This window comes from Labrus mixtus, chromosome 19, assembly GCF_963584025.1.
Source record: "Labrus mixtus chromosome 19, fLabMix1.1, whole genome shotgun sequence".
NCBI classification, from domain to species: domain Eukaryota; kingdom Metazoa; phylum Chordata; class Actinopteri; order Labriformes; family Labridae; genus Labrus; species Labrus mixtus.
Genome location: NC_083630.1, coordinates 4,339,000 through 4,365,155, shown reverse-complemented (window position 1 = coordinate 4,365,155; position 26,156 = coordinate 4,339,000). Strand labels below are relative to the sequence as shown.

The following is a 26,156-nucleotide window of genomic DNA, read 5'->3' as shown; positions in this document are numbered from 1 at the left end:
CACCTCCCATTTAAAAGGGGACCAGAAATAGCCCAAGAGGCTATTAGGAAAAATACAAGCAGGGGAGGAGGAGGAAGCTGCAGGGGTTTACAGTCCAAAGCCATTCAAGGGTACACTCCAGTATCTCTCTCTCTCCCCCTTGTCATCCTTCTCCCTCGCTCTCCCCGCCGCTCTTTGTTCAGATAAATCTGTGCTTTAGTGAACATGCTCATTATGGCTCCATAGCTGGGGCTCGTTCAGTATCCCTGGCATTGGTGGAAAATGGGGGAAGAAAGATGTTAATAAAGAAAAAGAAAGAGATTGGAAAACGGAAGGCCGGGGGAGTGAAAGAACACAACAGGAGAAATAGAGTGAATGTCGACGAACAGAAAGGAGCTTTAATGAAGCAGAAGAGAAGACGGGAACAACTGTAGATTCTTCACAGCTTCAAGATGGAGGAGAGATGAAAAAAGGGGGAAGGACACAACCTGAAAGAACATTTCAGATCTCCACTTTACTGTTAAAATTCAAATTCAAAATCTCTCTCCCTCTCTCTCTCCCCTCTCTTTTGGAGAAGCTGTTGCAACCTTTTCTATATTCTGATCACACTTCATCATGTGCACTGCGCAGTAAGGCATGTTATTTTCGGGGAGACGAATGCACTCCACTTGTCTTAAATCACTTTTGCTCCGGGACTGGAGCTGTTACCATCAATTCATGACATTTCACCTGTAGCAGAACATTCAAAGAGTTTTACAAGCTATATGGAAATGATGGAGAGCATTCAGAGTTATTACCGAAAATAGCAATAATATCAATTTGAGTTCATTTTGCAAATGTCACACTGCTCAGTAATAGCAATCAGTTTGTCCAACGCCGAGAAACGATGATGAATTTAGCTTCACACATAAATCCAGGAGCTTGATGTCTAATAGCATCCTGCCATGACAAAAAGGCACACAAAGAGCCGCTCCAGGAAACTCTCAGGTACCGTGGCCCATGACGAAATATCTAACCTCTTCATCTCACGCTTTATGATCTCACAGCATTGAGAGAATCACTCCACAGCTCGGGTGATATATGCTTTGACATTGTAGTGCCTCGCTATATCCATGAGTCAGGCTCTGCTGTGAAACAGATGTCTGCGGAGATTTACTGTGATTATGGAGAAACATAGTGAGACAACAGCCAGAACCATAGTTTATACATGATCCTACGACAAAAAGATTTCATTGTCCATGGATCGCCATATGGCAGGATTTACAATTGTGTGACTATTTGCACAGCGAGACGGAGAGAAAAGTAAAAACCAGAGATGCTGGTATGCTACATTTTCACTTTAAGCTCAAAATAAAAAAAATGAAAGTAATTCCGGCACAGGACAGGTATATACCCTTTAATTCCCATCATGCAACTCTTAGATCATTTCATGTAAAACTGTCTCGTAAAATGCTGACGTCATTGTAAATTAAGATGATAAAGAGTAGCACTTCTCCAGACCAGTTAACTAGCCTTGTTGTATAAAGTCAGTCCAGCACACTGATGAAAAAGGCTCCTCGGGTGCAGCTGCTTCTAAACCATGAACTGTAACTAAGAAGTGACTCTAACCTCCTGCTTTTAAAATGAAAACAATGTGTTATACCTGCATGACTGACTGCCCTGGCTGCACAACGAGGTTGATTGTAGCAGTGATTGAAATGTGGGAAAGAAACCCTAAAGAGTGTGTGGTCAATAGTTTCAATTGTTCTCCAGTACAGCATGGCGTTCATTTAGCACTCCCATTAAGAACCAAACTTCTCATATTCAAATGTGGGCACTTTGGTGGTCTCAAAAACAAGACATCTACACTCAGTGTTTCAAACAGTCATCCAGAAACCCAGGGTGAGTCACATCGTCTTACAGTCACCAGGGACGGCTGTGGCTCAGTTGGTAGAGTCGTCGCCTCTCAACTGGAAGGTCAAGGGTTCAATCCCCAGCTGAGCAACATGTCAATGTGTCCTTGGGCAAGACACTTAACCCTGAATTGCTCCCACTGCTTCGGTGGCGGTGTATGAATGGATTACTCTCTGATGTACGTCACTTTGGATAAAAGCGTCTGCTAAGTGAATTGTAACAGTTTTAAAATGGTAAATGGACTTGAGCTTGTATATTTCTTTTCTAGTCTTCTGACTACTCAAAGCTCTTTTACACTGCAGGTCACACCTACACATTCACACACTGATGGTAGAAGCTGCTGTGTAAAGAGACCATCAGCAGTAACTAAACCATTCACATTCACACACCGCTGACAAAGCAGAGGGAGCAACTTGGGGTTAAGTGTCTTGCAGCCACATCGGACATGTGGCTGCAGGAGCTGGGGATCAAACCCCAGACCTCCAAGTTGAGAGACGACCGACTCTATACCAACTGAACCACAGCCGCCCCAAAAGTTTGGTTTCTTAACTTTAAGGATTTGAATCCTCTTAGAAAGCACCAAGAAGAAGAGTTAATAAAACAGTCATGACGTTGACCTACTGATGACAGGGGAACTTGTGACTTGTGTGTACGATGACATTTTCAATCACACCAGCACAAACAGAAAACAAGAATGTTTACCTAAAACATCTGGTACTCTTTGGAAATGAAGCCATGAAAGCATCAGGAAAGTCCAGACTCATCAATGAAACATCAACTTTTAATAAACCTAATTTTCTTCCTTCCTACTACAACATTACACATTTACCATGTGGAGACCCCAGTGAGCTGTTATCACTCTGTGAGGTCAATCTTTCCTAATTCTCACTGTCAAGGTGCTGTTTAACACTGACCCCTGACCTCTGACCTCTGACCACCCTGTGGGGGAGGAAACCTAAATACTAGAATAACACATGAGGCACGTTGTTTGTAGGACATTACCTTATTTTTCCCGCCGCCACAGTCAGGTTCATGATCGGAGAAGCGCTCGCTGTTTCCAGTCCGAACTCCAAGCCCCATCATCAACCACTCTATTAAAGTCATCCTGCACCATCATCCCTCAGTCTGCTGTGATACATTATTAATAAATGACACTGACACACGCCGGGAAAAGAATGCTGTACTCCCACACACACACACACACACACACACACACACACACACACACACACACACACACACACACACACACACACACACACACACACACACACACACACACACACACACACACACACACACACACACACACACACACAATACTCCAGTCATAAACACAAAACCATAAACTGCTGTGAAATCACAGCCTTTATCACCCAGTCAGCCCTCACTGCCATACAATGGGATAAACCACAACTTCTTACAAAGGGTCATAAAATCCAATGTGGATTTTAATTGACGTCCCTGACTACCACTAAAACACGGCCATTATCCCGGGTGAAACCGACTGCAGGTCGGCCTGGCAGTGAGCCTTTAATGACGGCCATATAACGGCAGGATGTGGATTATTCTTTATGTTTAATCATGGCGGGGAAGACGAGGGTCTCCGGGATGAAGTTTCTCACTGGGAGGCTTCTAGACCATTAGCCATCAAGGCTTTTTTTTGTACGATAATGTTCAAATCTATCTGAATTAAAAAAAAACATATTAGCTGGAGCCAGACTTCCAAAACAGAAACACTAAAATAAATGGATTTAAGTGATATCATATTGCAGGAAAAAAAGAGCGAACTGCAAATTAGACCATTAACGCCTTCACAGTCTCTTCATAAAGAGGGTAATATCTCAGGAACTAAAAAGAGTACTGAGTTTAAATAAGCTATTGAGACTTCAGAAATTGCATTCATGTTTCTACAGTTAGAATTCCTTTGGAATAATATGTTTTATTTTACGTTGACTTGAAACATTTGCTGGGGAAATGAGAAGTCGTGTGTATTTCTTTAATACTGTTGTTATATGTTTTTGTTAATGAATTACAAAATCAAACAGCTTTTGTTGTTCAGATTCTAAGGAGATGAAGTGTTAAAGACTCTCTGATCAATTAATCATAATATTTGAAAATGAAAAAAAAACAAAACAGCCAGTTTGGTGGACTGGGGGAGTCATTCCTAAATGCACAGCTCAAAGGGTTAAATTCAAATTAGACAGAAAAAAATGACATTTGTAGCATTCTGGTCTGATTAATTAAGAAAGGAATTTGCTTCCAATCAGCGGTACCTAGTGATTGGGTTTCTTACTTTTAGCGGTTGAAATCGTTGTACCTAAATAACAAATATTTTAACCTCTGCTCGATAACGTAGGTGAGGTGAATACATCTTTATATCTACTGCGCTGGAGAGAAACAGAGCAGGCCAAGAGAAAGTAAAAGCAGAGCGTATTACCAGTGACCCGCGCGGTGTTTGGTCCAATCAGTGGACCAATTCTATAAGGCTGACTCGGTTAAAATGCCTTTGGTTAGTTATTAACTTCTCCAGTAATTTCTTCTGGCACAAACAAACCCGAGCACTCACGCTGGTAACTCAAAGATACCTCTGTGATTCCCTTGGAAATGTCTGCTTTTCTTTGAGGACGAGCCAGACTTTAAGACCTTTGGCTCCATGATGATCCGTGATGACATCATTAGCTCATTACAGCAGGGGCACCAAGGCCGTGTACCGCCATTACTCTGTTGCAAAGGGGGCTAAGAGCATTTTTACAGGCATGCTGATGGCATTAGAAATGTCTGCTGGCCCCCACAGGGGTTTATTAGGCCCCACAGTGAGCTCAAACAGGTCCAGCTCAGGTGACCTAATGAACCACTTGTCGGACAGCAAGCGTCTGGGCCCGAGTGCAGACTGCCCTGGTTAGAAACACAGAGAATCTCAAGCGTCTCCTGGTTTTCTGGTTCCATTCTGTTATCATCATGTGGCTGCAGGAGCTGGGGATGGAACCTCCAAATCCTCCAGTGGATGACTGACTCTACCACTGATCCACAGCCGCCCGTTACTGTGTTCAGAATACAAGTACACTGTAGAACAGCTGCTACTTACTGCTCATCCAAACAGCAATGATATCAACATGTGCAAATCACGACGGAGCCCTCTCATACCCCAAACAATAACTTTTCCAGATATGATGGGATGTGAAAGTCCGACATTGTTTGGCGACAGGATAGTAAAAAAAACAATTAAAAAAAATGCATCTTTTAAAAGACAGAACTTGCACACAAACAGCAGTTAAAAAGAGACGCTGTAGTACACTTTCAATACCTCCTCATGAGTCGATCTCAAATATTGGAAGGGGGCTTAAGACAGATGGAATGTGTCGCTGGATGGTCTCGCGGATTTGGGACGTATTCACCCATTCAGCTCCCTGTAATTACAAAGGCTCTCTCGCTGAGATCCGATTTGCCGCCGGGAGCTTGTTCAAGGCATGAGGATTGGAAACGACAATGGATAAAGTCTGACAAAAGAATATGGATACTGCTCCTAAAATAGAGAGAAGTGGTGCTGTTCTGTGTGCAGTGCACTGGGCTATAGTAAATTTAATTATGTTGCCCTGTATACACACTGGCTGGATTTCCATTAAAGTGCTCTGACTTCTTGATACAGTTGCACCCCAGTGACCACTTAGAAAATAGTATTCAGGAAAGAGTCTGTAATTACAGCGGGAACGACTGGTCAGTACTAAACTTTAGGCCGAAATCTTGTCCGTCTTTACTGTTTTGTAAATGGACTTGAGCTTGAATAGCCTTCTGACTACTCAAAACACTGCATGTCACACCTACACATTCACACACCGATGACACTGATTCATTTATTATCTTGTGGATTTAAATCATTTTGACTGGGGCTCTGGTGTCAGGGCAGTGATGAATTAACAGTAAGGTTAAGGTTGAACTCTGAGCTTTCAATAAACCCTGTACTTTAATGAACTGGTGGCATTAAAGCTTCTTATTGTAGATATCATAGACTCAGATTCAGAAGTGTTGTTTTGTCAAGTCAAGTTGCACAGTGTGGGCGCTCTGTGCCAAACAAATACTAATTATTCCATGTTTTCCTGCCCACTGATTTATGCACCGTTCCCTCTCATGACACAACCATCCCTGCTGCTTCATTTCAGTTATACCTCAAGCTTTTTTCACTGACTTTACAACACTAACATTTGTATCGGTGAGGGCTAATAGTGAGCTGCTTGGATTGATGAGGGGGAGGAGATCACATCTAACGTACGAGCCAACTCTTTAATATCGTGCTCAAAGTTGTTGAGGACATTTTGTAAGAAGATTCAGGAGACAGTAGTAATATGTTTGATTAGACAGAAGTAATGGGCGTTAGTTGGAAGTGCTCTGCTCTACTGTTGCATTCTCTTGCCCGGTTAGGAACATCTTTTCTTCCACAAGTTATATTTAGAGTCAGATGGAAAGAATACTTCCTGATGCCTCTATGTGCTTTCAGTACGTCTCTTTGCCTCACAGAAGGAAAAAAGGAAGGAAAGAAAACAGCAGAAGCGTCCCTGCCTGACAGTCTGAGGTCACTTTCCTGAGAATGTTTTTTCTTTTCTGCGGCGTAACTGAAGAGAGAGAATGAAAGCAAGGTGAGGAGGATGAGGAGGCGTGAGAGTCATCTGCTTGCTGACACGGTTTATGGTGCAAACTCATGCTCTGCAAGTCACCTGCCCCTCAATCACATTCCTCATCTGATCTATTTCTGGTGCCGCTGTGTGAGAATGTGTGGGAGAGAGCGGTGGCTAGTTGGGATGAAAGCAGGGATTCTACGGGGGAATGTCAACACAAGAGAGAAGCCGTGCTAAGTTTATGATATTAGGTTATCTAACATGTGAAATGAAGAGTTTCTCACAGAGGATCTTCATGCTGCACATAACAGGTTCCCCATAGTGTGTAAATCAATCCAAATAGATTTGTACGTAACTGAATTCAACCCCCTCGTCTGCTAACAGCATGCTCTCTTACATGCTTTTCCCCATGTAGTTGCTTTCACCTTTTTCCAAACAAATCATCACAATTACTCGATTAGATTGCAGAGGGAAAAAAAAAATCCAGTCTTGATAAATGCTTGTCTATTTTGTTAATCTCCCTCAGCAGAGCACAGTGAAGTTTATGATGTCAGGCTTCTGCAGCCTTCGGGGGAGGAGGAGAGGACGGATTAACTGTCTATTTGAAGCTGCTGATTGCCGGGAATGAGATGCCCTGCGGTGCCGATCAACAAACGATGCAACGGCAGCCCCCTTGGCCAAATTCAACACTCCCCCCTCCAATCTCCATTTCCTGATTTGTCTACTGGGGCTCCCCCTGCCCTAAATGGTTTGCTCCCCTTCCCTTTGATCTGCTTGTAAAATTCATTAAGTACTGTATGCATGTCTTCCGGGCTTCCCATTTGAGGGACATTGATGAAATACATACTGTACGTTCCACCTTAATCAGCGCGATCCTCTTGATGTAGAGTTGAAGACGAGGTGGTTTCATAGCTTCTCTCTAGCTCTCCCTCTCCTCGCTCGCTCGATCTGCTCTCGGGCTGTTTGCTTTTCTTAAATGAACGTAATGGTACAAACGGAGGATAAATTGCCTCCTCTGTACTCCATCTCATCACATGCATCCCACAGGGGGCCTCTCTCTCTCTGAAGCAGGAGCAGGAAGAAGCAGACCTGAAAAATAATTCACTTGCTTTGCCTGGAAGAAAACACACTGCTATCTGTGTAAAACCCCTGAGATAAGGTTGATGTGCATGTGGTGCATTAGGACCTTTTGCACTATCACTGCAGCACAGAGCAGGCTGGGAGGAAAGGGCAAAAGTCAGTATGTGAACGTGTCGTTGCAAAGGGGTTGCACCCTCATTTTGTAACCTATATCTACTGTGCAGGGGGGTGCACTAAGAGATGTTTGGACACATTCATATCATCTACACATGTGCAGGTACACAGGATGTCCTGCAGACGCTGAGGATTCAGTCGGACTCGTTCATGACACCTGAAGCTCTCTCACTGGGATCGTTCCATTGCAGATGAACTCTTTCCATCACCTCAGTGTCCTTTTTTTAAATTCTCAATTAGAGCAGTGAAGGCACTACTCTGTGACACTCATTTCACAACCACACAAGGACACTCGGAGGGAGTAATGGAAAACACTAGCGGATGTCAGAAACAAACAAAAAGGCAAAGCCACAACACGCTGCCATGGCTCTGAGAATAAAATGTGAGACTCTGTGAGTCTTGTTTAAGTTGGCAGCCAACAGGAGGTGAAGAAACTGGATACACCAGACAAAACACTGTGGAATCACAGTGATACCAATGAGTAAGCCATGTGTAATTAGTTACCTCTAATGTATATATGTGTCACACTGAAACCAGACGTATCAATTTGACTCCCTTGGGAATGAGGAGAAAACGTTATTAGGGACTTACGAGGTGTTATTAAAGTCTGCACGCAGATGCAGGGGTCGTAAAGATTCCTTTGTTTACCAATGAATTATTGAGTGGTAGGATTTAATCAAAGCTACAGATGTTGCAGTCAGAAAGTGTTGTTAATCTCACTTTGATTGCATCTAAATTAAAATATAGTCTATAAAAATCACAGAGACTGATTGTTGATTGTGGAGTTAATTACAGACGCCGAATAAGAGACAGCAAACAATAAAAGAAATACTCCAAATTGGTTCGGTCTGATTGAGGTTGAACGTCCTTGTTGTTGTTTATGAGATCTTGTTCTCCAGCTGCATGGCTTTAATCTAGTCATCCAATGGTCCGTTTGAACGATAAAGCATCAGATCAAACTGAGTGACAAAAGGACTTTTAAAATACAATTAAATTCTTTCACTTAGTGCCTTATATTTATTTAAACATGTTCATTTCGTGTCCATGCACATTTGTGGTTGCTGTTGTTTTTCTGAATGCACATCTTTGCACATTATCTTGTACTTTTGTATATCTGTTTTTTATCCTTTATATATATATATACTGTATATATATATTTTTTGCCTTTATTGTAGAGATAGGACAGTGGATAGAGTTGAAAATCAGGGGGAGAGAGAGAGGGGAATGACATGCAGGAAAGGAGCCACAGGTGGGATTCGGACCTGTACTGCCCGCTTGGAGGACTATGGCCTCTGTTCATGGGGCGCGCGAACTAACCACTGCGCCATCAGCGCCCCATATTTTGTATTTTTGTGTATATTTTTAAAACCTTTTATACTTAGCTTGCACCATGAGAGAGAAACACATTTTTTTTTTGAATGTCCAGCACGTATGAAACAAATTGACGATAAAGACGACTTTGACTTTGATGTTTGAGTGTCCCTGTGTGAAGGATACTCTTATGATTTGTCATTCAAAACACTTGGTTTTGAACAAGACAAAATAAATTGTTCTTGTCGATAAAGATCCAAACAATAGCGAGCTAACAGCTCCATCAGTCTGTGTCTGTGTCCAGCAGGCAGTTCGCTTTTATTTCCAAGAGTTGACCCTTCATCTGAGGTGTGAAGTATTTGTCTCGCAGCCGATTAGCGTTTCCCTGACAGATGAAAAGCCTGACCTTTTATCATCTGCTGAAAATGCATTAGCTACCTCATAATCCAATTTGAAGACCATGCAAAGTGAAGGTTCTGACTGCGTTAAAGTGTGGAGAAAGCAAAGGGAAAAACACCACAGCGAGTGGCTCTTAAGGTGACGATTTTTAGGTGTTTTTTTTCCTCCTGCCAGCCAGCCAGCCTTTCTGGAGCTGCTGAGTTGCAGAGGACTTCAAGGGCTTTGCACTGCTGAGCTTCTGTGAGCTCCGTATCTGTTACTCCCCGCTTCCCCCACCTCTTCCTCTCTGTGTCTCTCTGACTCTTCCTCGCCCATGCTCTGAGGAGCTTTAGAAACTCAACTGGGTAATGGGAGCAGCAGTCAATCAAATTGGAGTTTCAAAGATGTTGCTTTGTTTCACGCTTGCTTCCCCGCAAATCCCATCGAGGCCCGGCACCTGTCAGGTTTGTCGTTCTGAAACGCAGCATCCAACGCCAGTCAACCAAACCCCCTCGAGTCCCTCAGCAAGATGGAGGGGTTTGACTTGTCAGCTGCCTGTCGAGAAATGGGGTCATTCCATTTTGATAGGTGTACTTTTTATATAGGGGTTAAACAAAACAAGGGAAAAGAAAACGCCGTGTTCAGGGGTTTACGATGAGCTCAGAATTCATGCCACAGGTTTAAGGGTGAAAACGATATTTTTGTTTGTTTTATACAAGGTTTTAAGAAAACGGACCGTGAATAAATCCTGGATTCTCATTGGTGCCCTTTAGTTTTACTGAGTCTGACAGCATTGTCAAAACACCCCTGGTGCTGCCAGCTCTAATAACTTGAACGTTGGTAATAAATTGTCAATTGAGCTCTTGTTGTACCGTGATCCCATCCGAGGAACTGTAAAAACCTGATACGGCAGAATGGGCAGGATCTCTGGACGCCCTCAGCAACCAGCGGTCCTTGTATCTCCAAGGGTTTATGGGCTCAGGTCTGACTCATTCGGGCTTTACAGCCACAGTGACCTTCCCATTAGGGCTCCATTACAGAGGGTCTATCAGAGAGAGGCGTATTTATCCAGCTGCAGCCTCTTCTTATTAACTCCAGCGGATAAACAAGAGAGCAGCTTTGAGAGCACGGCCGAGTCACGGGGCCGGCGTCTTTATTATGGTATAAAATGGACGCACATGTGTAAACACATGAAGCATAAAAAGAGTCAAAAGATGCGAGTATAATGTTGCAGTATGTGCAGTAATTGGCAGACATGTGGTACCCATCCTCCTCTAAACAGAGACCCTCCCCTACATTAACTAAGTGCCACTAAGTGTCTCTAATTAGTTAACTGGATCTTAAGAAACCCTCCTCTATCGGACTATTAAATGTTGTGTTGTGGAGACAGCACCGAGGGGTGTACAGTAAACAAACTGAACTCCTGGCTACACAGGCGTTGATTGATGTCTCGCCAGCTATGTGACCGTTTGACGAGGTGGCTTTTAGATGTAAGATCCTGATTAGTTCGAGTGCAGTCATCCTCAAAACACACTCACCGCCTTTGGTGGCTTTTTTTTCTGGCCAAGGCTGAAAAATTAAAGGAAAGGCTACTAATTTCAACTCAATTTGCTTCCATTTACTTTTTTCCCTTGAACCAATTTTAACAAGTACAATTTGTGCAGTTGCTGCTACGCTGCTAGAGGTCATATGATAATCAGGAGATGGCATCCACCATGGTGACATCCCATGTCATGTTATTTACTGTGCTGTAGGAGAACGTGTCAACAAGCCAACGACAGAACGGTTGGCTTTACTAACTTATGGATTTTAATAATAACATAAATAAATAAACAGATTAAACTTTACTATGTTGACATGCTTGAACCTTAACTCAGGCTACATCCACACTATTTGCTTTTTTAACTTTTCCTATGTTTAGGCTTAAGTCAGTACTTTTGGAAAAGAAGCTACATGTTGTTTGAAAGTCAATTCTGCCGTTTAAACCATTGAATTCCTTTGAATTGTGTTTTTGCACAAAAACTTTAAAATGGAGATCAAAGAGCGGAGAAGAATTTACTGGTGAACAGAAAACATAATGCAGCGGTTTAATTTACATGCGAAGAGAGGAAGATCCTGTGTAGACCCTCTCCTACTCGCACAAGATGAATTCTCCTGATTAATGTATATCCTGCTGCGTTGTCACATCAGCTCACTCGGACCTCAAGTGGGAATTCTACTACGGGGCTTTGCAGGAGAAACTCTGGATAACGTCTGAGTGAAACATTCAGCTGTCTGAGTTCACACATGCAGCTTTCGAACCCGACTCCGACCCCCAACTCCAAAAACTTCAGGAACTTTTCAGGAGTTTGTTGCAAGTGTGAACATCATCATGCATTTTTTAATACTAATGAAAATTGTTTCAGCTGCATTATCCCCCTGCATGGAGCTCTGCTGTTCTTCAGTGAGAGAGCCGGTGACTGTTTGCATGATCACGAAGGTGAGTGATCATGGAAGATGTGTTTTCAGGTGTTAGTGTGGAAGGACAGATTGTATTGGTTTTAATTCTACATGTATAATATCGGATAAAACTGTAGAAGTGTAGAGATAGCCTCAAACACACATAATTATGTAATTGTTGTTCATACTGTGACACACTGTGGCATGTTTACATGAAAGCATGATGTGTTGAAGTATATTCAGGTAGGTTGCAAGACTTGCTGTCAGATGTCTGAATGTGGACGTTAACTCTACGGGAAAATAATTCAAATATCTGTGTAAGTAAGGTGGTTAAATGTGCCCCCTTTGATCAGAGTGCGTCTCTCCAGGGTCCACCTCAGAGGGTGAAACAGGATCCAGGTCAGGGTCAACTGCTGCTCATTCTTCTCTTTCATACTGAAGACTGACTGACAGCCAGGAATGGGCGTTCTGCCTGAACAAACCTCATCCACGTCCTTTTCCCCCGACCTTCAAACAGGAAGTTCTTGTTATCTTTGCAGCTTTCAAAACACTGGGTTGAAGAAACAGTGGCAGGGTTAGAAAGTGAAGACACAGTCAGTCATACTGTCTCTCTACATGGCAAAAACTAAAGTTGAGAATCCAATTTTGCTGTCTTGATGCGCGGAGCCGTCAGAATGATTGCACAACCTGTGGTGCTGGTGCTTTATATTTGACAATGAAAGTTCCATTACGTTTAATTTAGAAATGCAAATCACTGTTTATGTTTGTCATGATAGGCAAGTGACAGGAGTCTTGAATCTGAATGTGTTTCAAGCTCCTTTTTTTTTTTGCAAGTTGTAAATAGAAAGCCTGCGAGCTAAATAAGAGCCGGTGCATATTATATCTCAAAGGCAGCAAGACAAACATTACAGACGTACAGCCGGGCTGGCACACACAAGATATGCAAAGCAGCTAGAGGTGCAAAACAAAACAACAACAAAAATGCAGTGTTGAACACACGGCGCATATTTCAAATCAAATCACAACACTCACAGCAGCTAATCCTGTGCCTGCAAATAAAAAACTCCACACTGTGCTATCGATACTCAAGGCTCAGGACCCCAAACTAAATATAAGCTCGTATTTATAATTAACATGCAGCACTAAGCTTTTTACGCTGAGACAAACCCGTGAAGGTGAGAATTCACTGCTTCCAAGAAGCTGCAAAAACCCCCCCAAAAAAACACAAGAGGCAGGAAAGGCACGATGGGACTTCTCAAGCTGTTGATGTTTTGAAAGGGATATATTTCAGAGGCAACCTCATGAGAAGAATATTGTTTTAATTTTCTAATCTAAAAAAAAAAAAAAAGATGTGATACGGATTTGTAAGACAAAAAAAAGCAGAAACATGGAAGAGCTTCCAGATGGTCCGAGGAAATGAAGCTAAATCTGAACAAACCTAAATCTATTAGAGACATTGTTTTTGTAATCTATTTCTAAGTAGCAAAGCATCTGCTTACAATAAAACCACTCTTGTAGAAGGATCTCTTTTTTTGTCCCTTTTATTTCTTTGAAAGCTACTAAGCAGGTTGCTTTTAATATTCCCTCTGGTAATGAAGAAGAAGAAGAAAAAAGACCCTAATCACTCATATGATTGTCTTGTTTTAACACTTTCATACTTCATCTCTGCACAGAGCTTATTGATATCCCCGCTGAGAGTCATCAGCATCATGTCATCTTAGAGTTGTGTGATCTGTACACACAGCAGACTCACTGAATGCCAGTCAAACATCCAGGCTCGTCTTAAACTTCTGCTCGGGCTGTAAGGTAGTTTACAGTTGCTTGTGACACCACGAGGCTATCACGAGGAAACATGTGGAGGTAACCTTCACTTTGGGACGTATGGATCGGTGGCCAGCGCTAAGCCCACCGGATGCAGAGGCATGCGGCTATCAGTGGACAGATAACCTTGTCATATCTACTCTGACGTGTCATAGGGGATGTAACAGGATGGAGATTCTACCTCTCTAAATCCTCTTAAGGGACACACACACACACACACACACACACACACACACACACACACACACACACACACACACAGAGGTGCTCTGTCATGGTCACCACACCACACCTGAGCCCGGCAGTGAAAGGTCGCATGCCCCCAGGTGACAGCTGTCAGTCACAGGAGGGGGGTATGATCCGATCCATTAATAACTCCCCCTGAAAGGTTCTGGGACAGCGTGGGGATGGAAATCTCCTGACTCGTCACCACTGGATAAGACCAACGAGAAATCTGCAGCTCTTATAACACCGGCAACTCAACAGAGGAACGGCATCGTATAGAAACAAAGTCAAGTGTGTGTTGACACAACACCTGAAATTGCTTTGGATCATTTTTGAGTTTGGGGGAGGATGCAACATTTAGAGATAGGATCATATGTTTGCCTACTTAATCAAGTTTATATTATAGAAACTATGAATGCTTTTTCAGTTGTACCCTTTTTTTTCCAAAAAAATGAGATGAAAAAGACCTTGTGTTGTCAAAGACCGGCATTGTTGTGTTTAGTTTAAAGAGTAATGCAGGAGCAACAGGACTGCACACTGTAAGTCAGGGCCTCTCTACTGGTTTTCAGAGGGCATAATACATCAGAAGGAAATGCCAGATAAGCTGAAACCGGCTTGTTTGGAGTAAAAATGGTAAATGGATTTGAGCTTGTATATTTCTTTTCTAGTCTTCTGACTAGAAAAGAAATATACATATCTGAGTGTACTGCTATGTTAAGTGATCATCAGTATTAACAAATCCATTCATACACATTTAAACACCGCCGACAAAGCAGCGGTAGCAACTAGGGGTAAGGTGTCTTGCCCAAGGACACATCAGACATGTTGCTGCAGGAGCTGGGGATCGAACCCCCGACCTTCTGCTTACAGTAAGAGACGACCAACTGAGCCACAGCAGCCCCGATTACTGAGCTTGTTTTTTTTTTAGCTTCTCTCAGTGTTAACATTCAAATAACCCACAGAGATATTCTCCTTTTTTTTAAAAAAACAAAACACATACGAGCACACACCTTCTGTCTGCTAACCTGTTTGGATTTGTTTGTTCCTGTTATGAGTTCAAATGAGTGATTGAGACAGTTTAGAACAATAATGAGGTATGATATGGGCTGGAAATGTTGTAATGAACATCCAACAAAAGCTGCATGTACTATAAGCCTCAGGATGATATTCAAATTAGATACTGAGTTAAGATAAAGGGAACAAACAGTCAAACAGACAAATGTCATTCGACCGAGAAAATCACAAGTCGATAAAGTTGTATTCATTATTAATAATTAATTTACTGGCTAATAAAGAGAACAGGCCTTTTGACAACAGAACACAGGAACATGAAACCAAAGCGTCTCGTGGTATATATAAACGTGTTGACACGGAGGTTATGAGCGATACTAACCCCCCCAGCGACAACAAGCTGAACTCACATGCAGCGTGACTTTCAGTGTGAGAGGCTGGGGAGGATTACCTGTGATCCAAGGATAATGAAAAAAAAAAACAACAACACCAGCCTGATATTAAATTCTAACACATGGAGAATTACTGATATGCTCCTGTTGTTCTACCTGCCTGTGGATTCATCCCACCTGCACCTGGAGCGATGCCTGGTGGGATGCGACAGTGATAAAACACTGAGTGAAATTCATTGTTTTTCTTTGCGGCATGTGTTACCCCATGACAAGCAAAGGAGAACAAATATGATCATAACCACGGCTCATACATTATAGATGAGGTGTAAATGACCAGGATTGTTGCAAAGCACAAAGGCCCCAAAGCTAGTTAGTGTCATTTGAATGACCGAGGATGGTAGAGCGTTACAAAGCACTTTGTGGATCTGTATGTTTAGTAGCGTTTCAATTAGTTTTTTTTTTTAGTGCCCCCTACCTGTCAGGAGCTGCAGGGCGTCCGTTGCGGGGCTTGTTGACCTGCGCATACAGAGCCTCCAGCGGTGGGCCGTTGTCCTGGACGCTCACAGGAAGGTGGGGACTCTGTGGACTCTGAGGGAGGTGGTACGGGTGGCTGTAAGGATCGAGGCTGTTACTGTCTGATGAGTCTAAGGACCCGATGCCCGCGTAGGTGTGCTCCTCGTCCGAGCTAAAAGTGCGGCTGACGACGTCTTGGATCTCGGCGTATTCCCTTTCTTTTGCCTGCCTCTCCCGGAACTCCCGAGTCTTTGCCGCTATCCTGTGGGAAACACAAACGAGACAGAATAGAGAATAAGTGTCAAACTAGAAATTAGGCACAGGAAAGACATGATTCAAGTTTATTCACTGGAAAAAGGGGAGTCGATGTTATACAATTTATTCTGTTTTTATCGAGTAGGACCGTGGTTCCCAAAACTTTTTCTGCCGGCCCCCCTTTGGCAGATGGAAATATCCCTCAACCTTTCATCATACACATCAACACACATAAACCTTTATAGATAAACACTCAACACACCTTCATTCACACCCTATGCTCACACATTCTTATATTTTTTAGAACTGATTTAAAACACTGTCGACAAAAAGTTCAGATCAGCAACTTCAGTGTTTTACAACAAACAAAAAAAACTAACGAGCACCTTTCACAAAGAAAGCAATTTAAAGTGATACTACAACATGAACCTTCCAAATATTTAAGATGTAACAACAGTCATTACTTTTAAACCCGACTCTGAATATGAACAAATCCCTGTAAAAAAAAAAAACTTCCAGTCATTTTCCATGACTACTGTGGGCTTGTTTTATGTTATAAATCTTCTCAGGTCTGAGGTACAGCTGTGAGTCTGTCTCTGTTGGTTCATTTTCAGTGTCCAGCTTTATCTGTGTTTTGTGTTGATTGAGTCAACTGCAGAAAAAAACCCGTATCTCACACAGGTAGGATGTGGCAAAAGGAAGGAGTGCGGCACAGTCTACCGTCTGTTGAACAGGTCTTTTCTTGTCTTTATTTTAGTAGTTGTGACATCTGCTGTAGATTCATTGTTGGACTTGTGTTAACCTGGAAGACCTTTTCTAAAATTTGCCATTTTTCAAGGCAGTGTAAAACGGTCTGCATTGATTTTATTTAGGCTTGTCACGCCCACCCTGTCATAACTTAAGATCCCACTTTGGGAATCACTGTCATGCAGGAAACTGTGCAGAAATGAAACTTGATGAGGTTTCAGATGTCTGACAAATGGCAGTGTTTTGCTCAGTGGTAGGAGGTTATGGATGGTTTGAAATGTCTGTAATTCTGCCAATTATTTTCATTTTCCTTTGTATTTATTGAGTGAAGCTAAGTGCCAAAACTGGCCAGTATTCATTGTTGTTGTTTTTAAAGATACTTGTATTTTGTCCAAGAGGAAAATTTGTTTATTTAAAGATAAGGGACGCGTTATTCAATATTTGATCTCGCTCTGCTGATGGAAACATTTCCAACAACATTGCAAAAGTTTTCACAAAATATAAAAAATGCTAGCTCCCCAGCTCAAACATGTGCCTATTTGTAGAAACTTTATTCGTACAGAAATAGGAAAGATGATGGTTTCTGTTTAAGAACAGCACAAAGAGAAAGGCAAACAACATTGGCAGGAAGAAGATGCTCTTGCCAACATTCAAATAATCTTTTTCTAACTTCCATGATTAATCACAGATATTGATCAGCCCAGACCTGAGGAACAGACCTCTTTTCCTAAAACTTCCAAAGAAACTCCTACAAAATAAAAGGAAATGAATGGAGAGGAAATTTAAATATTCTTTAACAAGAGTCTAAGTGGTTTTCCATGAGCATGTAGGGGGCAGAGAGGAGTGTACTGCTCTGGTGCCTCAGGTTTTCTAACAACAGGAGGTGAGAAGAATACAGTTAGATTCCTCTTCCTCCTTCCTCCTCTCCCTCCATGCCGTTCCTCTCCCTGGGATCACTTCCGCACAACAGAGCCTCTCACAGAGCCTCTCCTGTGCTGGAGAACGGTTCCGTGTGAATACCCATCTGTCCACGGCAAACAAGACTCAGTCATGGTTTGGCACGGGAGCGAGAGGGGGGGACAATGGGGAACACAGAGGAGAAAGGTTTGAGGACAAGTGGAGGGAGGGAGTTGACCTCCCACTGCGGTGACCCTGGCAGCAGCCACTAGACTGCTCACTGGTTCCAGATGTTGTATCCCTGCTGCAGGGTAACACACACATGCATGCAGACACATACCTCCCACTGGTGCTAGACTTCCCTATTACCTCAGGTTATAAGCGACCTCTGACCCCTCACTGCTGCTTCTCACAGATGATTGACAGGTTTGGAACAAAGCTGGAATCCCTTCCAGCCTGACTCTCTCTCCCATGTCTGTGTATTTTAATAACAGTAATCACATTTCAAACAATCACCATTTTTCAGTGACGGATTAACCCAATTCCCACATCCCAACCACGGACTGCCTTGTTTATTTTTAGCCGACCAAAATCCCATTTTCTCAGCATTATCTTCGGAATGAGATTTTGATGGAGGCCTGATGCAATGTTGCGTGATACCCAGTCAAATATAAAGCCTCTTAGCTGGCTCGGTGTGTATTTGCATAGTCGCAGACCAGGTACAAAATGGAAATGATCAGCTGAACAGTGCACTTGTGTGTGCTCAGTGTTGTCTCGCTGTAGCTTGTGATATCAGGAAATGGAGGACAAGGGAGAAAAAAACACTAATTCCCACAAGCCCTTTCACCTGCCATCTGGCCTAAAGTGATGTCAGATCTCTGCCAGGAAGGGCCAGACAATGATGTTACCACAGGTTCACGGAAGTCCGCTGGGATCTCAAGACCCTCTGGCGTTTTATGGACTAATCGGATTCATAAAAACGGCAGTATTGACATTTGGGATGAGATAATGGGCCGTGGCTAGACTGGCGACATGAAGCTAAAAGAGAGAGACTTCTCTTACAGTTCTCAGGAGTCTGACATGGATAAAGCTATTAGGTGAGATATAATTAAGAGATATTAACGAGCCAAAAAAAAAAGAGTCATGCTCTTGTTATGAGTGTAATGAGTTACTATCTCTTTGTTTTTGTCATCCATTTTCAATATGAGGCACCGGTCTCATCAAATCCTCCGATCTTCAGGCAGAGGTCATGACTCTGCTGGACAAACATCGACCTGTTTGTTCATGAAGAAAACTCATTTGCATGCATACCTGTCAGTCTGCAGTGAGAGATCCCAACTTGTTGTAGCTGAACTGGGGCACTGGGACGCTGACGAATCCGACGTGTAGCTACTTTCCCACATGTCATTCGCCCACTCTCTCAGCAACATCAGTGTTTTGTGTGCCCCTTGTATTATGTCTCTGGGTTTCTTCCCTTCTGTGTCGGTTCATTGTCAGACGTCTACCTAGCAATGTACCTGTGCTCCAGTGTTTCCAGTGTTGTCCTAAATGTATTTATGACACTAATGGATGTTTGACTGCTAAATTCCAGAGTGTATTATTATAAACCAGATGTCATTATTGACATTTCAATAATGTCATTGCCGTTGGTTTAGCAACTGTGTCACCTAAAAGTGACATTCTTATTCATCTCATTTGCAAAAAAAAAGAAAAAAAGATGATAGCCCAGCACTATGGTCCAGCCTGAAATATCATAATAGCTATCCTTCTGAAATTGGTATCCACTGTCTTGCTCCGCAGCTGCACACCTTCCACCTGTGTTTTTCTTGGGCAACCTGCGACTGCTGCTCCATTTCTTCCACCTCTCCTTCCCCCCACTTTCTCCCGAGAGACCACCCCGCGCTGTACCATATATATATACTCCATTAGCCAATTAATGGCCCAGCATGTTAACACTAAGGAAAGTGCTGCCCACACTAAACACATTATTACTGTACAGCCCCAATTACCTGCCCCTTCTCCTCTCTTCTCCTCTTAGCAGACACTACGTTTGAGAGGGGACGACACAGTGGCTGTTAATGCGACCAGCCCGGGGAGGTTTTATTTCAAAAAGGGGGGACGGTCGAGCTGCAGAGCTTCATAGCAGCTCTGCTGAGGATTTTCATTTTAATTACAATGATGACAGAGAGGAAGATTATTCCAGTATTATGTCAGTAATTGCCTGGTTTCTTTAAGGTCTTTATACAGTATGTCGTCTGTCTTCTACTGTATAATCTTAGAAGTAGAACTGACCCCATGTGTACCTTTGTGCAGAATACAATGCTAACTAACTTGCATATAGCATTGAAGTCAAAAGGCATTTCCTCCTGGCTAGCAGAGAGTCTAGACAGTGTAATGCTGAGGCTTTCAGGGCAGATAGAGTTCACCCACTAATCCACTGACAGACCATGTCTTCAAGAAAATTAAGTGTCAGCCAGATGACATTATTTCTTTAACATCCCTCCTTTTTAAACCCTTACTGATATTTTTTTCCTGTTATTCAAAGCACCACATTGAGCCGCTCAATTTCTATGAAAGCTGAATTTGTAATGATGCTAAAAGTAACATTTCAGAGGCATGAATGTGGAGGCAGAGGGCTGTCATGTAGTAATTACTTTAACAGATTAAATAGGTAAAATGAAAGACCTGGTGTGAGCTGGCAGCAACACTTCAGCTCACCTCAAGCCCTCTCTTTCCACACTAAATACAGCTCACTGTTTATCCTACACTGTTGTTTTTCTGGACCAACAAAGCTGGCAGACTCCATTTCCATATGTTTGTCAATGTGAAATCCACCCAAGGGAGGCTGGGGGGGGGGCAAGAGGAAAGCGGGGTGGGTGTAGGGAGGCCGTCTGTATTCTCAGACACTCATTTTGAAGTCAACACACTTAGAAGCTTGAACGCACGCCTCCTCAATATGCATTGTTAGCATGCTCTTTTACTTTCTCATCCAGCTGTCTTGAATAGATTTTTTTTTTCTTTTTAATAACTCCTCCACCAAAACACGGTCTTTTGTTCTGAAGTGCAGATGGAGGCCAGAATGTATCTGAATCCAATCAAAGTGGCACAAATGACTCGGCGTGCAGCTGTCTGTGCAGAATCGCAAACCTCAGATCGCCCATCTTTCGTGTTGACACTTGGCTCGTAACAGCATAATGCAATCACAGAGATAATTGTGCAAGTTTTCACAGTGTTAATTCTCTGTGTAACAATCGCATTAACTTGCTGTAGGTATCAATATAATTACAAATGCAATCATACTTCCCAATCAGCCAGTTGGAGCTTCCTTTGAACTCTATGCAAATAAGACTCCAATAAGATACCATATTAATCAGATGGTTTGATAAAGTGAAATGATAACGTTGAGTACACAGTCATCATGATGGAAAAAACTGAGATTTATCGTAAAGAAAATGACTTGCTCAACAGGGTAGAAGAAAGAAACAGTTATTAGCTGAATGAAATACAAAGTTCTAGCTCTTCATCCAGGTTGACTGTTTAACGTGAATTGTGTAACCCAATCCAGAAACCCTAGTCAGGTTGTGTTTATCTAGAGTCAACAGAGAGTCAAACAACAACCAAGAGGAAGCAGACCACTGACAGAGGGGGGGGGGGGGGGGGGGAATCAGGGATGTGCTCTGCTGTGGTCTAGGGAGCACGAAAGAGGAGAGTGGCGGTGGAGTGCTGGCCACTGATTAGAAGCCAACCGGAGCCAAGCAGATAAGAGGGAATGGACATCATAATCAGCTGCCAGAGTGCAAGACAGAGAATGGAGTTTGGTTCAGGCAGAAAATGAAGAAGGAACATTGTCAGGTTGTCTTTTGTGTGCTTTCCATTTTGGCCAGGAATACATAGTTCCAGGGCTAACATGTGCAGAGATAAGGCAGAGACTGATAGACGCTTCAACAACAGTACCATCCCTGTGGTTTTTCTCTCTTTTTTCCCCCCCTTGGCCTTGCATGAATGAGGGCCAAAGCCACAGACATAGCTCCTTTCCAACACACAGAAGGTCCAATCAGAGGGCTTGTTTTGACCACAGTCCTCTCAACATGAGCCCATCAGATTGGGATGTTTCGGGTGTTGGCCGCAGACAGGAAAAAAACAGAGTAATGGCTGCTTCTGCTGGGCTAAACAAAGATTTACATCAGCCTAACCACAGGTTTTAACGCAGTCTTCATGAGACATGAAACAGTCAATCACATGAGATGGGTACAATCTGCCAGATTTGAGCAAAACAAATGCGGCTGATAAGCACTCTTCATCAAGTGGATGCACCAAAGCTGCATGCCCCCCGCATGAAGTCAGAGTTTTATAAACTCTCCTCTCCGTCATATTTAGTCCGTAAACTAAGCTGACAAGATATCAATAGAGGAGAAAATTCTAAACTCTAAATAGATGAGCCGTGTCTGCGAGGAGTGCAGGCCAAACCATAAATTGCATGAATCATATCAAGGTCAGAGTTTTAAATATATGGCAGTAGCCGCCTTATTGCAGAGTAGAAAGGGCAGGTTTTATGAATTAATCTGCCTCACCTCTTCACTGACTCCTATTTTGAATCACTAAAAGCCCCTGTCAAAGCCGTCTGCTTGAATTAATGATCGCTAATGTCAGCCGAGCCGGGAGTTTGGCTGCAGCCCACGTCGGGTCGTGCTGACACACGGGTGCTGGCCGGCGATTGCCAACTTCGGAGAGAGCCGCTACGGTCCGATCCATAATTTCATAAAGGCACTCTTGAATGGCCCTGTCTCCGCCGCAGCAATGTAATCAATCAATGTTTGTGCCTTGAGCAGAGAACTACGACAATCAAATGTAACACCTTGAGAGTGTTATGCAGTGTTACTACCAAAAAAAGTACAAGAAGTAATGGATTTCTGAGCTGTCGTCTTGCTGAACCCTGACGCTTTGAATATCGACCGGTCTTCATGGCAGGTTGGGTTATTATTACCAAGAACGATTTCCCTCAGGATTCTGTTTCCATTAACTGAGGGACAATTCCAGTCTGGCTGAGTGATGGGATTTGAGAACAGGTAAAAAAAAGGAAAGAATTAGGTTGGCCTCTTGCACTGGGAGCAGAGACCGGAGCTCAGACATGCAGAACGGACCCAAACAGATCTGGGAATGAGAGTGTGCCCCCTCAAAGTAGAAGACAAAGAGAATGGGTGACAGTGGTAATAGGGAGAAGGAATGAGATTTAAATAGCATGAATGTGTTTGTGGGGAGACGAGGAGTTGTGAGGGTATGCACTGCACACATCTCGTGCCCACTGCATGTCTGTGCTGATTCTGCTTCTCAGACCGACAGTCCTTTGGGAGACTCTCAAAGGGGACAAATTCTGGATGGAGGGCCAGGCCCCGGTAGTCTCCAGGGAGCGCTGAAGGAAATGTGTTGGGCCCTAAGCCAGAGGGGGTTCACAGTGGAGGAGACCTTCATTACAAGTCACAGATGAATACTCAAAAGAAATGTGCAACGGCTTTTGAAGCTAGGCCTCCAGATGTTCCATTCAGCAGGGGACTGGGCTTCTGGAAGCATTTGTTTGTGTTTTTGGTACCATGCATTTTCTGACAGTCATACATCCTTCTTTCCATTCGCAGAAAGAGGGAGCGTATCGAGCCTCATTGTTTGAATTCAATTAGCCATTATTACCAATGCCAGTTTGATTACTGAGTTCATTTGGCTGCTTGAGAACAATGGAGGCAGCAAGCTGTCTTTTCATTCACCCTGCCACCTATATTGTGTTCTCCGCTGCAGGGAATTGAATTGGACTTGTTTGTGAGTGGATAAGAGCACGGTAAAATCCAACGCCTCGCCTCATTCTCCTGCATGTCCTGGTGTCCACAAATACCAGAGGACATGGAGCCAAGAGGGGGCAGATAAAAAAGACTTGAGCGATTAACAACCTGGGTGAGCTGCAGGAGAAGACAAATGCAGAGCTACATCGATTTCACTATTATAATGAGCACCATTCAATCATGCCAAATCCACAGGGGCCGACGAGGACCATTAGGAGGTCAGCGCCTTTGAATGGCGGAGGCAACAACAATCCATAAATGATCTATTTAATGTACTGATATAAAAGAAAAAGGACGTTTCACAAATTGACATCCGAGTGCTTTCCCAGAAATTTCCAAACCTCGATTCACCATTTTGTTAATTAGGTTGTTTGCTAATTTTCTGGTCAGCAGTATTTTTTTTATTTTTTTGTTTGTTTTGTTCGGCTGGGGCTTAATTGTGAAGGCTTTTAGCAAGCCAGGGCTCTGTATGAGCACTCACCTCTCTTGTTCCAGCCTCATCCGCAGGGTCTCCTCCTCTGACGCCTGCATGTCCTCAGCTTTAGATTTACTGGAGCCCTTCCTCTCTATCCTGTCTCCTGGACGCTCGTCCCTCCGGTGCTTCCCGAACCTGAGTAATACAGAGGGGCAGAAAGGATTTAGCACACACCAAGGCTTTAATAATTTCCAACCCAATATGTTTTTTTTTTCTACAGCAGCATGTCTCTTCCTTTGTCCATGAGATTCAGGTGAAATACTCCGTAGGAAATTAAAGTGTCAAACTGTCAAAATCCTCCAGGTAGGATGTGTACGGGGGAGACAGCTCAGGAGGAGTCTCCAAAGGCATCCTTTCGTTATTGAAAGAATAACTTGGCCATTTTCATATAAATGCAATCAAACTGCTCTAAGACATATCAGGAGATAACTCAATGATGTGAATCCCCTTCCTGCCAACTCTCCATCGTGGAGAGTGAAAAAAAAAAAGCCTCAGTGTGTTGTCTGCAAAAAGTATAAAATGGCAACACTACCTTTTTTTTGAAGGAGAGGATGAGCTCCCCATTTCCTCCCTGAGCTGTAGACTTTACTTAGAGTGACGGAGCAGTGACAGCACATGATTTAGTTTCTGAGCGAGCAGGGAACAAACTACCTTCAACTGGGCGCCAGTGTAAGTGGAGGAAGCGGCCGCACTGCCTGCCACCATTTGTAACTTTCTAGGCAGAGTCGCAAACTTTTACATTTTAATGACGAGGGTGACACACTGGCGGTGGTAAATCTGTTACAGCTTTACAGCGAGGTGAGAATAAGCCGAGCCGATGATCGTAAATTCATCCGGACGGCCGAGCTCGGTGCTGGGAGAATAAATGACTGGAAGCCTCTGGCTGACTGAAGGGTGTGAGAAAATGATGAGGGAAGGAAAAATGGAGAGGAGGTATGCAGTTGACATGGAGTACAGTAAATCTACAGAGTTGCAAACTCACAAACACACACACACACACACAATTAATAGACATCTCTATTATCTGAAACAACTGGAGTATACACTGCACACAACAAGGTGCTAGTGGTTGAAACTAAGATAGCATAATAGAATCGTTGTGCCTGTGCTCAGGATTAAGGGATATTCTCCCCGATGAGACAGAACAGGAAAGACAAGATCATGACCGTATGATGTCATTTCCTTTTGCTCCTCAAAGGTGCCAGCTGTGGAGGAAGTAGAAATACAGCAGGATACATAAAAAGGATGTTTAACAGACAGAGATCCAGGAATTGCACATGGTCGTTTTGACAAAGGAAATAGCACATCTGTGAGCCACATGCAGTTTTAAACTATCTTTTGTATCCCAGGATGAGTACTTCTCTTTATATATGGCCATGAAAAAAAACACATTCTGTGCAACTACTTGAAAAACAAGAAATGCTCAGAAAATTACAGTTTCTTTCAGGATAAAGGCCTCGAAAAAGTCAACATATAAAATGGACAGCGGGAGAAACTTAGGGTTACGGTTCTTGCCCAAGGATACATCGGACATGTAGCTGCAGTAAGTGGGGATCGAACCCCCAACTGGTTAGGACACAACCGACTCTACCAACTGGGCCACATCCACCCAGGGAAGAGTCTGTGTGTAGAAACGCTATGCATGGGTTAAAAAAAAATGCCATTCTATTTTTGTTTCACACATGAATTAAAACTTCATTTCCTGCATTATTTGACTCGTCCATTGCCCCAGAGGCGGACCATGCCATGTCTTTGTTCTACCTCCAACATGCTGGATGCACAGAGCAGCTATGAGCATCTAATTATAAAGTGTACCAAAACACCAAGTCATTCAATGTATGCTAATTATTTGTTCTGTCTTTTGTCTTAAAAGTGAATATTTTCACAAACCTACAAAAATGTTAAAACCCCAAACCCTATACTTTGAATGATTGTCCAGTTGGTAGAAAATAAAGGCTGCCTATATATAGTCCATTTTGATGATTGTTAAGAAAGTAAATAACAAGTGCATGCCAATGAGGGCATGTGGCCTCACCTGGGAATAAACCCAATACATATAACCAAGGATTTTTATTGACTGTTTATATTACCCAGCTGAGCTCAATGATTTTGCAGGATACACACA

General features: G+C 43.0%; 1 protein-coding gene across 5 annotated transcripts in view; it reads right to left on the bottom strand.

The window, feature by feature from the left end:
• LOC132994061 (partitioning defective 3 homolog) overlaps positions 1 to 26,156 on the bottom strand; it is a 378,183-nt gene that overhangs the window by 63,433 nt on the left and 288,594 nt on the right. For all 5 annotated transcript variants that reach the window (XM_061064159.1, XM_061064160.1, XM_061064158.1 and 2 more), the window contains 2 exons: positions 24,038 to 24,166; positions 15,792 to 16,091 (listed from right to left, as the gene is read on the bottom strand). In XM_061064159.1, the coding sequence (XP_060920142.1) occupies positions 15,792 to 16,091; positions 24,038 to 24,166 (429 nt within the window). The remainder of the gene's footprint in view (positions 1 to 15,791; positions 16,092 to 24,037; positions 24,167 to 26,156) is intronic.